Source organism: Melospiza georgiana, chromosome 1, assembly GCF_028018845.1.
Source record: "Melospiza georgiana isolate bMelGeo1 chromosome 1, bMelGeo1.pri, whole genome shotgun sequence".
NCBI classification, from domain to species: Eukaryota; Metazoa; Chordata; class Aves; order Passeriformes; family Passerellidae; genus Melospiza; species Melospiza georgiana.
Window position 1 is genome coordinate 94,021,067 of NC_080430.1, and position 17,260 is coordinate 94,038,326.

General features: G+C 37.9%; 1 protein-coding gene across 1 annotated transcript in view; it reads right to left on the reverse strand.

Moving 5' to 3' along the window:
* Window positions 1–1,029: 1,029 nt before the first annotated feature.
* Window positions 1,030–17,260, reverse strand: part of AHRR (aryl hydrocarbon receptor repressor) — a 61,796-nt gene continuing 45,565 nt past the window's right edge. Inside the window, exons 4-10 of the mRNA XM_058037599.1 lie at window positions 12,209–12,298; window positions 10,791–10,920; window positions 9,224–9,357; window positions 7,627–7,826; window positions 5,844–5,962; window positions 4,724–4,865; window positions 1,030–2,143 (exon numbers count right to left, since the gene is read on the reverse strand). Coding sequence (XP_057893582.1) covers window positions 1,030–2,143; window positions 4,724–4,865; window positions 5,844–5,962; window positions 7,627–7,826; window positions 9,224–9,357; window positions 10,791–10,920; window positions 12,209–12,298 — 1,929 coding nt within the window. The remainder of the gene's footprint in view (window positions 2,144–4,723; window positions 4,866–5,843; window positions 5,963–7,626; window positions 7,827–9,223; window positions 9,358–10,790; window positions 10,921–12,208; window positions 12,299–17,260) is intronic.

Below are 17,260 nucleotides of genomic sequence, written 5' to 3' on the forward strand. Positions count from 1 at the left end.
CAAAAGCACTAAAGTGCACTGAAGTGCTTTTGAAAGGTATACATGTACCTCTCAGTGAGATTAAGGGTTTCTTTTGGGATTGAAACTAGGATGTTTTGAAAATAATCTTATGTGGGATTTGATTTTGATGTAGGGTGACGACATCTAACAAGCTGCTATCAGTCAAAAAAATACTATCAAGTAAAAAAGTGCATTTCCTTTGTTGATGTTACAAGTAACAGCAAGGAAAATAATCAGAGAAATACTTTGTTCTCACGTATACTTAACAGCATTTTGTAACTCATTTATAGAAGTAGATTACATCCCATTGTTCAGTCTTTCAGCAGCAACATGAAAGGCTGATAGCAATGAAATGGAAAAATATGGAAAAATATGGATTCTAAAAGAATACTAGTCAAGAAACTTAGGAATAACTTTAGTTTGAAGTAAAATAATTTCTAATTCACTTATGCAAGTCGTTGTTTTTACTTACGTGGTCCTTTTAAATTAAGAAGTTGTGTTGGGAAGCCCTTTCCTATTGCCATTAATTTAATGCTGGGATGAAGGAATAGCTGATCCTTCTTATAAGAGTAGAAAAATAATTATAAACCAAAACCTCTTATGGTAGACTGACCACACTGAAAGCCATAAATATTTTTGATTTGCACAGAGGCGTCACATCAGCTTGAGAAAAACAAAGAGAACAAAGGAAACAGAAATTGCTAGACTTTGCTAATGAACTGTAGACAAGAGAGGAAAGGTGATAAGGAAAAATGATCAGGTACACCTGTGCAGCAAGTAATGATTATTTTTCTGTGCCTGAGGTTTTATCTTTCTTCCCTCTTTCCAAAGATCACTAAAAGAAGGGCAGTAGCAAGGGGTAGGCTGTGTGTACCTGTGTCTGTTTCTTTTCATACACAGGTGCACCCACACACACACTCTCAAAATCTTTCCACTGGCTTTTGATTTTAGTAAATCATTTAACTCAACTGGAAAAGAATCTACAACTTCTTGCTTTTAACATTATAAATATTTCAAATGTTATAAAATCTATTGCAAAAATGTACATTCAGTGGTTTTATGAGGCACAGGACCTGCTAATGTATTTTCAGGGAAGCTCGCGTGTACTCTGTTCTGTCCACTGCTGGACAATGGTGGAGAATCCAGGGGCTCACGCTTGATGGCTTGAACCAAGCAGGGGTTTTTAAATTCACATGGCATTTTGAACACCTCATTAATCTGCTCCTTCTCCTCCCCTGGGCTGGGGCTGTAGAAGTGGCCGTAGCAAGGTGCGTGTGGCAGGTCGGGCATGCTTTCCAAACACACGGAGGAGTTCTGAGGGCAAAAGGGGGGCACCTCCCTGTTCCGTGAGCCCTTGCCAGCTCTGTTCAAGTTCAGGTTGTTGGGGTGATTTGCTACGATGCATTGCCAGTTATGGGGCGTGTAAAGGCAGTGCCTTGGCTTCTGGCAAGGCAAGGCTGGCTGGCAGAGGTCTGGCTCCGTTTTGAGGTGCACTCTGCTGGGATAGCCGGGGCCCTGCTTCCTCAGCGCGCCGCTCTCATCCAGCCAGGCTCGGCTCTGCAGGTAGTTGTCAGCAATGTTTTCAGAGTCAGAGTCGTATTCTGTTTTGATGGGCATCTCCAAGGGAGTGGCTGTGTCATAGAGAGACTCTGAGGATGTGAATGGTCTCTGCAGCTTCCCGTGGTCTGTGGCATAGCTCTCTGCACAGCGCTGCGGGAGCCCCGAGTAGCACTGGCCGTTCTCTGCGCTCCCCCAGTGGGAAGGACAAGCTGATGCCAGATTTAAGAAGTTTTGGTCTCTGTTGTAGAATGACCCAGCTCTCCTGTTTGGACACGTGTTCATTCTCTGGCTCATAGAACAAGAGCTGGAGTTTCTTAAAGTCCAGCTACTGTTTGTGGTGCAGTTGTTTTGAATGCCTAAAAGTGATGTGTTAGAGCTGAGAGGTTCCTCCTGCATAAAACACTCACCATTAGTATGAGGCTCAAACTTCACTTTTACATTATCTTGTTCATTCTTCACTGCTGCCCAGTTAAGATGCTTCCACTGGCCCAGAGTTTCAATGGCACTGTTATAGGAAAGCCCCTCCAGGTTTCCTTTCAAACTGGCAAAACCACTCAGTATCTTCAGTTGTTCATCTTCTTCCCTTTCAAAAAGAGTAGAAAAGAGAAGACAGGTCAATCAGATGTTTCTAAATTGTTGTTTTCTGTGATACAGAGTGGCTCAACATGCATTACAAGCCCTATATTGTCCTAAATACGGAACTCTCACACTCTTGTGCACATAATCTTTGCATTTGCTTGAGAGAACAAAAGAGTGTGCCTGCAGCTGGGTGTCAATATCTGTGCACAGCTAACTTTCTGAGGCATTGCTTCATGTGAATTCATGCATTGTTCTTCCATTTCAGGCACACAGTTCAATAAAGAACCTAAAATCTGTAGTACAATACACTAATTCCCTTACACTTTTATTCTTCCCTTAAAATATATCTAAATATTATTTGTGTGTAGAAAATTCTAGAGACAAAATACAAGTAGTATTTTAAATGAGATATATTTTGTTAACAAAGAATTATTTGGACACATAAGAGCTTTCTGATCAGAGTGATTTGAGGGAAAACTGTGGGGGTCTTACATTTCAAGAACACAGCTGAGAGGAAATAAAATGCCCAAATTAAATAACCAAATAGTCACAGATGTTCATATTGGGTGTAGGTTTGTTTTATATGTCTAACTTAATTTATGCTGCCTTTTGTTTTCTAAGATGGCCAGTGAATAAATTTTCCATGACCTCCAGCTGAAGTACTCAACCTTAAAGAAGAACACTGGCAGAGAGTGTTGCCTGAGCACTTCCATGCCCAAAGCAGCTGTTTTCAGAACTGGGGTCCAAATCCGGAGATTTAGGTCCTGAATTCACTAATGTGCTGACTCCCAAATCAAGTGCCACAAAACCACCTCATGCATCTCCAAGCAAGAAGCAGACATTTCAGTAGGAAACTGCGTATGAAAACCTGAAGTGCTACTCAGGGGTTTAGAAGGCTTTTTCTTCGTTCACAAGGGAACTTTTCCCTTGAGTACTGACCTCAATATTTCCTTGTGTTTCCTTGAATCAATGTGCAAGAAAAGGATTTTCCAGTAGAGGGAGTCCGTGTTGTTACAAAGAGAGAACGTCCCACTGTAATAATGTACACCATGAAAGAGGAATATCTCCTCTCGCTCTTTTTTTTTTTTTTTTTTTTTTGAGGCATTAAATATTTTCAGTCCTCTGCTAAGTATTCTTATTTTTATTATTGACCGTATTGAGATGCAAATAGTCTCATAAAAGTTTGCTGCAGAACGTGCTTCTCAGAAAGTGGTCAAATTGGGAAGCACAGGACTGAACAAAAAGCAATAGTCACAAAAAGCTAAACCCCCAAGTGAAGAATTTTACAGTGAAAATAGTATCCAGTGAAAATTCTTCAAAAGAGTCTATGTTTCCTGGAAGACAGCATACATTTTAACAACAGCAAAAAAAAAAGTTGTAGCAAAAACAAAGTCTATTGCTGACCAAGACAGAACTGAATACAATCTCTAAGGCCAAGTCTTGTTATACTTCATTCTGTGGGAACTATCAAGCATAAAGGAAGGATTTTAATCTCTCTGAAAGCAAAAATGTAACTAAATAAACATGCTTAATTACACAAAAACAAGTTGGAAGTAGAAAAACTAATAAAAGAAACAGCCCCTTTTAATCTTCTTCTTAATAGAAATTCATTCCCTGACACAGCAAGGTTATATTTGTGCCATCCCAGTAAAGGTAAAAAGCTAGCGCATCCTCAGGTGAGAGTTCCCCTGCTATTCATGTGGATCTTGGGAGATACACCCCCTGCAAGGAATATCTACTCTGGAAGTGCAAAGACTTTTTTCATTTCTTCTACCTGCAAGGCATTTTGAAGGAAAAAGCTGGGATAACAGCCACATTTTTAACACTGGGCCAGATGGTGGCTACATAAAACTCCCGGCCCTGCTCTCTGAGTCCACTCTCTTATCTCTTCCCTCAGACCAGCTTGAAGAGATACTTCAGCAAGGCCACAGGAACTGGAACAGACAGTCCCATGGGGGAAGGATGCAAAGCCCACTGAGAGGAAAGGGTAAAACTCATCCAAAAACTCTCTCTCAATGCAAATCTGTGAGATTAGTTTACTGTGAGATTAGTTACTCTGTGACTGAGCCTACAGGAAAAAACCTAGATGTGTCTGAATGAAAGCACACAATGAACATGAGCACCCTTCTTTAGATTATATTGCACATGCACAACTGAAAACATGAGCTCAACTGTCTTACATGAAGGAAAAAAAAAACTTAACATAGTCAAATGCTGATAAGCAGAAAAACTAGGGCACTAGATTCAGCTGCAACATAAAGCAAACCAAAAAAATCCAAAATACGGTTTTTTTTGTGCAAGAAGGACAAATATTTTAAAAATATATTTATTTCTGTGCAATGGATATGCATACTCAACTTCAGAAGAAGAAATGGCTGAAGACAGAAAATAAATATTGTTTAAGATTGTAACTGCCATTCCATATGTTCCAAGACAGGAATAGATTTCCATAACATAAGTAAACTAAATTCTTCTCATTCATCTCTTCTCTTAGGTCACTACAGCCCTTTGAAAGATTTCATACAAAAAGAATGCATTCATTTTCCTATTTTTTTCTCTTTTTGGTACTGGAAAATATACTTACTTTAACATTTGCTGTTGGGCAAGGACATATTCTGAACAACCACTTCGATACAGAAGCTGAGTGTTAGCTTGAACCCAGACCCAGTGATCCTCATTTGTTTGTACTTTGACTAGAGAAATGCCATTTTCTCCATTATTCTTTGCTATATAATTTAAAAGAAAAAATATTTTAATACAAGCAGTATTAAGTGGTTTTTGTTAGCTAAACTGCAAACGTTCAAAGACTTCTTTGTTAGCCTAGAAGCATCAGCATAGGAAACTACAATCTAAAATATGTCACAAAATGAAGCAAAATCCATCTTAAAACTAATATTTGAAAAGTCTAGTAAGGCTCTTAAACTGTAACCAAGGATTTTACAGTAATAGTCATTCCTTCTAATATTTTCATCTCAGTAGTAGTACCCACAAAAAATGTTCATGAAAAATGGAGCTATAAGAGAGGAATGATTTTAAAGACAATAAAAATTTCCAGCAGATATGATAGAAGGATGAGTCCAACTCTGCTCAAGAAGAAATTGCCCAGTGGGATAGACTTACCATCAAAATTTTATCCATTGTAAAATCTGAAATAGAGCCTAGACTCTCATAATTTTTCCACAGCCAAACATTGAAAAAGCATGAGTCAAAGCTGTGGGCACATCATGAGTTTTAAAGACAATGCATTCTAATTTTCCTCTGTCTTCTAATCTTTGGGGAAAACTAACATTTGTAACATATCTTCCAGTTTTCATCAAAGAGGAATAGATATTGTTATTAATTATCAGGATTTTTGCATAAACTTATTGAATTCAGTGCTGTCACTTTTAGGTAAGCATACATTGAGTATTCTTTTACTCAATGTAAAAGAATAATTTTTTTTTTACTATTTATTGACTATTTACTATTTACCGTGATTGTTTATTTCTCTGTAAATTTTCTACCCCCTCTGAAATCACAGACTTACTCTGCATTATCTTTTGAGGTGGACAATTTTTTGTATTTTTTTAAAGAAGAGGTGCTAGAGAGAAGAAGAAGAAGAAAGACAGCATTGGGACCAAAACCTGAAAAATTTATCAGGAGAAAATAAAAGAGGAGGTTCTTTTTCCATAAACTGTATATAATCTAGAAGTACTTAGCAGTACCTTTGATTTGGTTTTCAGCAATCTGTAATGCATTAGTGAAGGCAGCACCTTCGTGGTGATTGTTTCTTCCATATAATTCTGTTGCTTCACAAAGTCCTGAAGTGCCTTTTGAACTGGAGCTGTAGAGGGAAGAAAATGTGGCAAATTCCTTGTCAGTGAATGAAAACACAGACTCTAGAATCACAGACTCTAAAAGATATGATTTTCAAGCTGGTGGCCATTAGCAAAGGTGTTTGGTTTAAGTATATAGTAACTAGCACTAAATAATTATCTTTTTCCTGCATCATTTGGTTTCTCCAGCTAGTGTGTGCATGGAGTTCTGTATTCAATTAAGAGGAATAGTTATGTTTAGGAATATTCTGTTCATGACTTACTATATGTGGAAAAATAAATTTCATCTGGAATTGAGACAAATGCTGTGTATATTCTGCTCTTCCTATTCAAGTTACGTTCGAGGTACGTACATCACAGACACCAACAATGCATTTAAGAGCTGGCATTACTTCAATGTGCCATAAGCACCATATGATTTGAATGTATTTCTTCCAATCTTCAGTTGAAAATGCTTCAATCAGGGCTTTAAAAGGGTGCACTGTCTGTAATACAGAATTACAAATGCTTCCTTGCATTAAGGCCCTTGAAAAAAAAAGACTGTGTAAATCTGCCCACCATCCTTGGCTACAATACTTCAGGCCTGAACCAAAGGAAACGCTGAAGATAAATGGTTGCTTCATTCTTGTCAGATCCTTGGCCACTGTCCAGTCAGGTAGTAAAGCACTTCTCTATTAAGAGCTCAATTTTGATCATCAGTTAATTTCTCCTGGGCCAGTGGAAAAACTGGCAAGTAGAAATGACTTTCCAACTCAATTCCAAAAGCCTGCATAGGCCATTATATCAGACTTCCAGCAATTTAGTCTGTATGTCCTAGAACCACATTATACATCTGGATAGTGAATCCACACACACACAAGCATAATCTAATTAAAAACCACATTATGGTACTGTCAGTGATACTGATGAGCATTTTTCTTCACAGCAATAGAACTCATTACTGTAAGGTTACATTTAAGCAAAAAAGAGAACATACGATCCTAGCCCCAAATGTCAACAAATTCTGCCATAGAAGAGTAACAAAAATAAGTGTTAGGAAGGAGATGAGTCTGAAAACAATCTGTCCTGATCTTTTGTGATTGCTACCAAATGATCACCCCCAAGCCATTTAGTGCATTGCAAATTTACATGTTCATAAAACTTCTGTTGAAAGATAAATGCATACACCAAATACAACTCATTAGGCTCTTTGTGAACACACCCCCCCACATACAGACATTCAGCTTTCTGAAGTCCCCCTTTTCCTTTGTTTGTTACCAAAATGCCCAAGTCGAAATAATTGTGTTAGCAGAAGATACTGACATTAGAAAGCTCGCAGTAAAAATATTTTTTCTTTTCCACTTTTACAGCTGCCTTACTGCATTGGTAACTTTTGAAGGTTAGAAAGATATCCTAATGTTCCATTTCTAATATAAAATTTTGTATATTGAAATAAATTACTTAACAGGTATTGTAAATAAAGTACAATATATTGCATCATCTTGCATTGTATTATGCTCTATTATAGTAATTGCATTATATTTATTTTGTATTCAATAGTAAATCCAGATAAATTATTCACTTTTCTAAGAAAGAGTTTTAAAATGGAGAGATATTTAACATAATTTGTGGTTTTTACATGCTTAATAGCCCATAATCTTCACTAAATGCCAAAAGATTAATTTGTAAATACTTTGTGTTTGCTGCTGCTGCATCGTCAGCTTTGTGTTTTGCTCTCACAAGCAGGCTCTTCATCTTCATCTCTGTCACAGAAGGGAGCAGAAGTGGTACCACTATGCAGAATAAGGACAGCTGAGGTGGCAATACTGTTCCTGATGACGACTTCTTCCTTTGTCCAAAGAGGAACTTTAGTTTGCCTTGGAACTGCATTGTCTGGTATAAAAAATAAACCAAAAGAAAACAAAAAAAACCCCCAAAAACACAAAACAAAAACCCCCATTAAAAAAAAAAAAAAAAAAAGGAAAAAAAGAGAAAAAACCCAACAACTTAAGCATTTAGTGTACAAACATTTAAAATAGTAATACAACCTATAGACTCTGTCATTTAACACCAAACCCAGTTTTGAATCAGCAATTCAAACTACAAATTTCATTTTCTTCATATAATTTAAATCATGCCATTTCAGAGACAGGGTGGGTGGAGGTACTATCAACAGTAAGATGAGACTTTTGAGGCTGGTTGAGAGTTTTTTCTCTCTCGTGTACTCAGCAGTAGAAGTTCTGTGTTACATTCTGTTTGCCAAAACGGGCCACGTACAGTGGTGCAAACACCGAGTTGTTTCCTCCGTACCTCACTGAAGCTGGAACCATTATTTTTCCATGCTCTGTTCTCTCCAGCAAGATTTCTTAGTTCTTTCCTCTTATTCTGCACTTTCTCTGGGAAGTTTACAGATTGGCACAACCCAAGGGCGGTGCAGACAGGTACCAAGGAAAAAAATAGGCTCAAGATAGCCACATAGAGAGTGCACAGCTTGGAAGGAACCGTCCATCCCTGCCTCAAATGTCTGTGTAGTCAGAAAGCAGGGCTCAAGTTAATAGCAAGCTGCTGCCTCTCAGTGAAAAAATTAACTACCAAAAAACGCCCAGTGAAAAATCAGCCCATTTGAGTTAGGCATTTTCCAGAGCTACGAGATTAAAGCAGGGGTGCAGAGATGATGGCTGTTGAGACCCACAGCCTTCCAGCAAATGAGCATCTGAGACAGAACTTGCATTTCTCAATCTCATGCTGGTAGCTTCATTTTCTTTGCACGTGCTGGAGTTTCCCCTAAGTAGAAACAGCATTGGTCCTTACTAAGGAAATGGAGAAGAAGTGATTTCTAGAAGTGAACTGCTCCTAGTATGGAGCATGCGAGAGACTTTCTAATTCTGGGGTTTATTATTAAAGGATTCCTTACAAAAGGAAAAACCAGATCATTATTTTTCCTTCTCCTTAAAGCAAATACTTTGGGCTTAAATGTTAACTGTTGAAATTCAGACTTGCCACCCTCGTGATATGCCCAGTACAAATTGAGGACAGATATTGTCAAAAAGAGTTGAAAACATAAAAATTTTTAAAGTCTTCCCATTTCAAATATTACAACTTTCTGTCCTCCCATCATTCTTTACATATATTAGTAATTATCCTAGGTGTTTCTTGTTAATGCACAGCAAAAGAAAAGTGTATCCTGTCCATGGATTTCCACAATATTTATGTTGAAAAATTTTTCATATGAAGTAATTAAAGTCTATTATGTCATGCCTACAGTGATCTAAGTACTAAATTGTACTTACAAGGAATCCAGAAGTACTGTCCAACAAGCAGCGAACTCGACAGATGAAACAGCGAGTTAAAAAGGAAGAGTAATCTGTTGTCATGCTGTCATTCTCTTGTGCTTTGAACAATTTACTGAGAATATATTCTTCCCCTAGGAACAACAGTGGAGGCAACATATATCAGATCACACTAAGAAATAATGAAAATGTTCTGTAGCCAGTTGAGGAAGCTGTTACGGAAATTGCTAAAAATTGCTTTATGGATGGGCAAATATTCAATCGTGTTATGTATGGATACATCTGCACATGCTCTAACAAAAGAAAAATAAAAGCTCTGCAATGGGATTCGGGTGAGTTTCTTCAGAAATTTGGACTTTATTTCGTGAGTTTTTGTGATTTTTAATGATGCAAAACAGAGTAACAGATGTTGCTGGTTTTGAGATCAGAGATCACAGAAAATGCATTAGACAGGAGAGCAAAATAAGGAAAAATTATAATCTTAGGAAAAAAACAGAACAAAAAAATGTAGATTTTTAGCTAATGTTCAGGTGTTGCACCTCCTTGATTTTTTTGTACAAGCGCAGTTTTTTGAGCAATTTTCCAAAAGACACAAGTATTAATACAAAACTATGAACTCGAGACCTGAAATTCTTCACAATATACATTAGGATGAAAATTCCAAATATTTGTAGATTTTATAGTTTGAAGTAATAGTGCATGTTGTTTTGCTTGTTTCCTGCATACTTCCTATGAAATCTTGCAAAGCTCCTCAGATATTTATAAGACTCTTCTGTAAAACACAGAAACTGTTTTTCAGGAAATGCAAGAAATTCCACCAAAGTTTCATTATTGTCTTCCTGAGGATTTTGTAGAGGTTGCTGAAGGATTTCTTGCAAGTTTCTCCCCACTCACCTGGTGACTATACTTCCTAATTTATTTCCACAATTACTACCTCACCTTCTGGTGAAATGCATACATTTTGCTGGGATCAATAATACTTTATAATGTTAACAATTTCAACCTGATTGTAAGTTCTGTATTTGTGATTTCAGCTTAACATCTCGTGTAGGAGAAACTTTGAGGGCAGGCATCCAATTCCCATCCTAGGGAAGTATAGCCTCAGAAGAAAAGGTGCATTGCTAAACCTATTTGTTCTTCAGAAGGCTCCTGTCTACATCATTTTGCATGGGAAAACAAATGGCAGAAAATGACGCTTCCATGGTTATTCTATACAGAAATCTCTTGCATCAATGAGAGGACTATTGATGTCCTAATCTGTTGCCAACAAAATTTTGGCAGTATGAAGAACTGATGCTGCTCATTCTGAGTGTGTAAGAATATGTGTAGGCACATTAGAGAAAAGCAAAGGAAACAACTTTGTAGCACCAGAGGCTTAAGCACTCTGCCTTATAAATGCCCAGGATCAGAAGAAATGTCATCTCTGAGAAAATAACATAAATAAATGGCCACTATGCATCTTTCCAGTGAAGAATCTGACTGGAGATAGAGATACAGGCATAAGTGGAGTGCAATTTGACCTCTGAACAGTGGTGCCTGTGTTTCCAACCAACATGCACAATCCCACCTGTTTCTGGCTGTAGTTGCTGTCCCGAGAACATCTGGGGAGGATTCATGGCCCAGTGCAGTTGTCTACAGAAATCCTGGCGGTCATCCACATGGATGTAATCATATATGTTTTGGTGCATTACATCAGTCTGAAACAATTACAACAAGGAATGGTTAATTAGTAACTGTAGAGGGGCAGCCATTTATCTGTAGATTGATACTTTGCTTAAAATAATGGCAGGTGTAGGACACCTTCAGAGCAGCTTTGATGAGGAAAGTTGTTTCAAAGACCCCTCCTTCTCAACATCTGCTTTTTCCCTTCACATCCTAAGATGATTCTTTCTATTCTGAACTCTTTTGTACATACGTAAATGTGACTAATAAACATCCAACTGGCAAGTGATGACCAGCGTCATCCCGCGGGGATTTATGCTGGGACAAACCCTCCTTAATTTCTTGACTAAGGAATCTTGGGATAGAATGAATGCTCAGCAGGTTTATAGAGGGCGCCTCCCTTAGCTGGGGAGGGCAAGGCAGCTCCTTGGTAAAAACAGGCTGAGAGGAGCCTCAGGAAGTTCAGCAAAGGTAAATTTCTCTCTTAATTTTGGGTACCCCATGAAAAGAAAAATATTAGAATGTGAAAATGAGCCCAGGAGAGTGCTACCGAGACACTTAAGAGAGCTGGAGCACATTCAGGAGAGAAGAACAGGGTTTGCTCAGCCTTTGGAAGGGAAAACCACAGAAAGAATGTACTGCTCTCTACATCAACCAGATGAGCAGGGGAAGGGAAGACAAAGGCTGACTCTTCTCAGAAGTGAGAGGGCAAGGAGCAACAGACACAAGTGGCAACATGGGAAGCAGAGAATTAATAATAAGCAAAAAAAAAAATAAAATTACAGTCTTGGTGGCTAAACACTGGAACACATCTTCCAGAGGGGTCACAGAAACTCAAAGCTTGATTAGTCATGTATCAACCTGCTCTAGCTCAATGTGTTTTAGCAGGAGGTTGGGCTAGATGACCTCCAGAGGCCTTTCCAGCTGTGTGGTTCTGTTATTCTGTGACTTTAGAATATATTTATTACACACAGCCAGCCAGCCTAGAAAATCAGCATCTTATATTGAAATTGTAAAGAAACTTCTAACTAAATCTTAGTTTTATAATGGATCATGTTTCTGCTAACAAAAGCCTTATAAAAGGAAATTGCAAGAAATAAATCTTCACCTGTCAGATTGACAAAAAAAATTAGTCTGAGATGGTATAGTAAAATAACTTTATTTCAGTAAATGTATGTCTAATCAGCAGTCAAAGGCATGCAACATACAGTGCTGCATTTACAAATAATAGCAGAAGTTATATTATTGACAATATGTGTATTGGCAAGAAAGTCAATACAATGTCAGTGACTGGGTATTCTAAGTAATTCTGAGTACATTTACCTGATGAAACCCTAGATAGTCCACAATTGTCGATGATGCATAGAATATCATTCCATCTGCACTCACCACCAAGGCAAAACCATTCAGTGACTGAAAAAGGAAAATAAAGTACATTGAAAGATAATCAGAAGATAAAGAATAAAATTAGCATCAATGCAACCAATTTAAGAATATCCTAGGAAAGAAAAAAACTCATTCTGCAAAAAGTTAGACACTAAATTCTTTCCTACCATGAAAAATGAGTAACAACCTGGAACATGCTTTCTTTCTTTTCTAAAAAAGTTAAAATATTTAATTACAGTATACCAACCATATTACATTGCTAGCTTATTGTCTGCTTAATGGTCTGCATAATTATATTTGCTCATTAATTCATAGAATTAAAAGTTTAATAGCAAGTCCCAACTACTTTGTTTTCCCTTTTAATTTAAAACTGCACATTCCATAATAATTGCTTTAAATATATATGCATTAATACATTTAATATAATAACATCCAAAGGGAAAATTAAATACATGTGCTGTTTTAACCATGACTTTAAAACTGGATCTGTATGGTTTTTTTTGTATGGCTTTTTTCTTAAGCTGCTATAAAAATAATACAGAACATAATTGCATAAATGCAATGAATATAAAAAGTCAGTCCCCATGAATATAAAAAGTCAGTCCCCAGCTGCACAAGGACTGACTAATTCTGCCTCTCTTCCCTTGATAAAGGTTTGGTAACATATCTTTACTCCAGCAGGCTTGCACTCCAAGGCAGTCTAGATCCTTTTGTGTGGTGGTTTGGAGGTCTTTGAGATTACAGTTCAAATAGCTGTTGCTGAAATACTGCTATATTATTATTATTATCCTTGCTTCACCTTACTCTCAATGTGCCTATTAATCCTGAGTTAATCCTGAAACACAGTGAGGACAGATTTTCAATTGCTCAGTAACCAGATACACTGACATATTCTTGTGAGCTTGGTTCTCTTTTTGGTTCCTAAATCAGGACCAGATTTCCAAGTCTGCTTGAAAGCTGTTCCCACTGTGACAATGGTGGGCAGAATTTCAAGAGTTCAGTGCACAATAGACTGACCTCCTCAGAAGGTTTGGCTCCCATCATAAATGTGGAGCACCTTTGGAAACGTGGCCCCGTGGGACCACACTTGGCCAGAGGCTCTGTGCCTTGAGCAACCTGTGCATCAATGACTTCAGAGAAGTAGCGGGGAGCCTTCACTGGCCATAGCAGCAAGTGATTCAATTAGGTCAACACTGACCATAAGTCAGTGCTAAGAACAGTCAATGGCAAATCTTGTTTTGCTCCAGGTCAGCTCCATAGGTGCAGATCCCTTGCAGAATAAGAGTGATCTCTGCCTAGTTGTGCTTGAGTTGAATACTAATTATCCTTGTCAACTCTTCAAGCACAAGGACTTGCTCAACTGGTGCCATTTCCTGCTCTAAATAATGCCCAAATTTGTCCCAGCAGCTCACCAACCAGAAGATGGTGTGTCAAGATTTCTGTATCTTCACATCTGCACCTCTCACTGCACTGAGAGGAACCTCCATGGATGGTATCTGTCATATACATTTCCAACGTCAAATGGAGACAAGAAAGCATTTTTGTCATCTTGTCTCTTTGGACTTGTCTTCATAACAATGAAACCATCAGTGATGTGATGTTAGGTATTTTATTACATTTTGAACATCTGGCAGGCCTTTTAATTTGGATAGACTAAAATTTTCCATAAAGATAACTGTGGGGCACTTAAGGGAGCTCCCTTTTTTCTGTGCCTCTTACCAGGCATATTCTGAAAGACCTCGAGTCCTGCCCATGAAACAGGACCAGGTAGAAGTTAAGAACATTTTAAAAATGAAAGAAATGTGCTTAATTAAATAAAAGTTCTTAAGCTATGCAAAGTGATACACCAAGCCCTACTTTTATTGTTTAAGCTTCAAAGACCACAAGATCTGAATTTGATCGAAGAATCCTATAAATGATCATGCTGAACATTTTTAAAATGTACCCTCCAACTGTCCTGCAGGCAAGCTGGAGTTTTTCAGCCCCTGGAGGAATATCTGCCTTTGTCAAGGATTGCTTGTATGAATCAAGAGATAAATTCATCTGTTCAAAAATTAGTCTTACATACTCTTTAGGCCTAGACACATATATAAGAGATCAGTCTCTACCCTTAAAATGTAAGACTTGATCCCCCACAGTGGAAAGCAGGAAGGTTTTTCTTGACACATTTTTTTCCATAGAGCTAGAGTTGGGCTGGACTAGGTGCATGAGTTCCTAAAAATTGGAAAGGGAAATGGGACCATGTGTATTTCCAGGGATTCAGATCAGTGTACTGGCAACTACATCTGTGAGGTTGGAGTAGGCATTAAGAAAGAGGTGGGAGGGAGGAAGCGGGAAGAAAAAGAGGAGGAAAAGTTCAAGGAGCCATGTGTTTAGATTAAGCCAGAAACAATTGTGGATTTGCAGCATGTATGTAAATGAAGAGTTTTCCAAACTTCCCCTGCTTTGTTTTTGGTTTGGTCTCAAAGTGCTGGTGTCCTCTCCTGAGGTTATATCTCTTAAATAAGCACCCCCTGGTTTTCACTACCCCAATTGCAGGCATCAGATTCTTTGCCCTGCAAGCAGGGAAATCAAAATCCAATTTGGTGCAAAAACAACTTTTATGGAGCCACATGACAAAGTTGAGGATTAACACAAATTCCATGTCTCCAGATTAATTTTAGCTGGGAATCCTGCTGCTTCAGACATATTAAAAAAAGACAAGCTGCATATCAAGTAAAACTTTACACCAGTGAGTCTCATCCACACCTGTAAACTCTTCTGCTTTCTCAGTATTACCCTAAACTAGTTCAGTGAGAAAACAGACATCTGTAACACAGAAGATTCTCTCAATGGAGTCAGAGCTGGGATGGGATTCATACTTTACTTATTTACTTTCCAGAGGTGAGGATAAGGAGGAGGGTGTTTGCTAGCACCTTACCCTCCCCGAGTGACTAATGGCGATGGCAAATCAGTAGGAAAATACCTTTTCCAACCTCTCAGATAAATCTCTCAGGTACCAAATACAACTCCATACTGAAATCCTTTACAGTAACACTGCACAGAGGTTTTTCCATTTTTCTGGCCAGAAGCCTAGTGACTTGTTAGACTGAGTAGTAGAGACAGCTTCAGTCCACAAGAATGAGTGAAAACTATTCCCAGCTTTTTTTGTTCTAAGTTACCACATCTCACATTAAACGTCACAGCAAAGTATATGGCTCCACTTATGATTTTTAAACATTCTCCATTATTGAAATAAAATTCTCAGCAATAGCTTTCTCTCATTGCCAGTGAAGAGGAGGTGTGCTGTGTCAGAGCCACAGCAGCCATGTGCCTGGGAAATGGACAACCTGGGGAAATTAAATACAAAAGAGGACGTGGACCAGCCTCATACCTGGGCAGTTCACACTCCTCATGAAAGCACGTGTTTGCCCTGAACACTGAGGGACAGCGCAGAGAAGTAAAGGCAGCTCTTCTCATTTCACTTTAATCCTCTCAGCAGAAATAATGGACAGTGTAAATGGGGCTCTGGTGTTTAGAGGGGGAAATAACCAAACTCCACAACTCAATGTTGGTGGTATTTGCTTTGTGTACAACAAGGGTGTTTCAATCAGCGCAGTTCACTAGCAAACTAAATTTTTTTTGCAATATTGCATATTCTTACACATGCACACATAGAAACAAACACGGAAAACTATTAGTATGGACCTTAAAACTTCTACAAGAGAAAACAACTAACTTCAACTCTGCAAAAAATACATGGTTTTAAACTGCCATTTGGCAAACCATATGGATTCAATGACAGATGGAATTTCTAATCCAGAATAATAGCTGAAACATGTGAGACAGACTTAAGTATGTATTGTGAACATTTGTTTGTTTGTATTTGGCTTTTTAAAAACACTTACATGAGTTTTCTACATTGTACTTTAAAAATGAAATCATGTGGGACTTTTTTCCCAAATGAAAAAAAGAAAAGAGAGCTTGGCACCAGATAGGGGCTTGTGTTCTTTTGAAAAAACATGTACATCCAATTATGTACTCACGAAAAGCTGCACCTGCTACTGAAACAAAAAAACAATTAATCTGTCAGTTCAAAGAAAGTATGATATTATTCTGGTGCCTGCAGTAGCTGTGAGATGAAAGTTATCAGTTCCTTCCATTAAGAAGTTTTTGAAACTTTATTAGTCAAGAGATTCTCTTTGGGAATGAAGGCAAATATTTTGAGGAAGATAGGACTTCCTTTGGCAAGATCCTTTATATATCCTGATTTTTTTTTTCCTGGTCTCGTAGCAGAAAATCAGCCAGAAAATACTTCAAAGATATTTTGGTCAAGGTCATGGCATAGTAAAAATAAGGAGGAGGAAAAAAAAAAAAAGAGAGAGAACGAGTTCCAATGCACATTTCTCTTATTACTCTTCCTTGAAATAAAGGAAAATTCACTAGCATTAGGTCTCCAGAGACCACGTTACTATGGCTACTAAAGTACAACAGTCAAGGCCTGCAGCCATGCCTTGCTTTGAACAGATTTTCGAGTCACGCAACTTGGGTACTAAATTTCCAGGGTCAGTTGGCTCACAGTTTATCTGGAACAGCTTCATTTAATAGTGGATCACTGGGTTTTTGCATCCTATGTGGGATGGGGCCATTTTCTGGTGATCTAAATAAGTAGCTATTTAAAAACTCTGGAAATTATATACTTGGTCATGTCTTATGAATATTAGGAGGAAAATGCAGACAGTTAATTGTGTCTTCTGTCTTAAACTGCATTGTTTAGTGAATCAGTATTTCTTTCCACTGGTGTTTTTAGGATTCATAGTTGCCCTTCTCAAAAATCCCTCTGAACCCCTGAGGTTCTCTCGTTCTCTTTATATACCAAAAAAAAAAAAAAATTTAACTCTTACAGAACCCTGAAGTGAAAAATAGCATAAAAGACTATTCAGAAATACCATATCTGGTGACATCAGAATATGGCCTTTGCTCAAAAATTACAATATCTCTTAGCTCTCT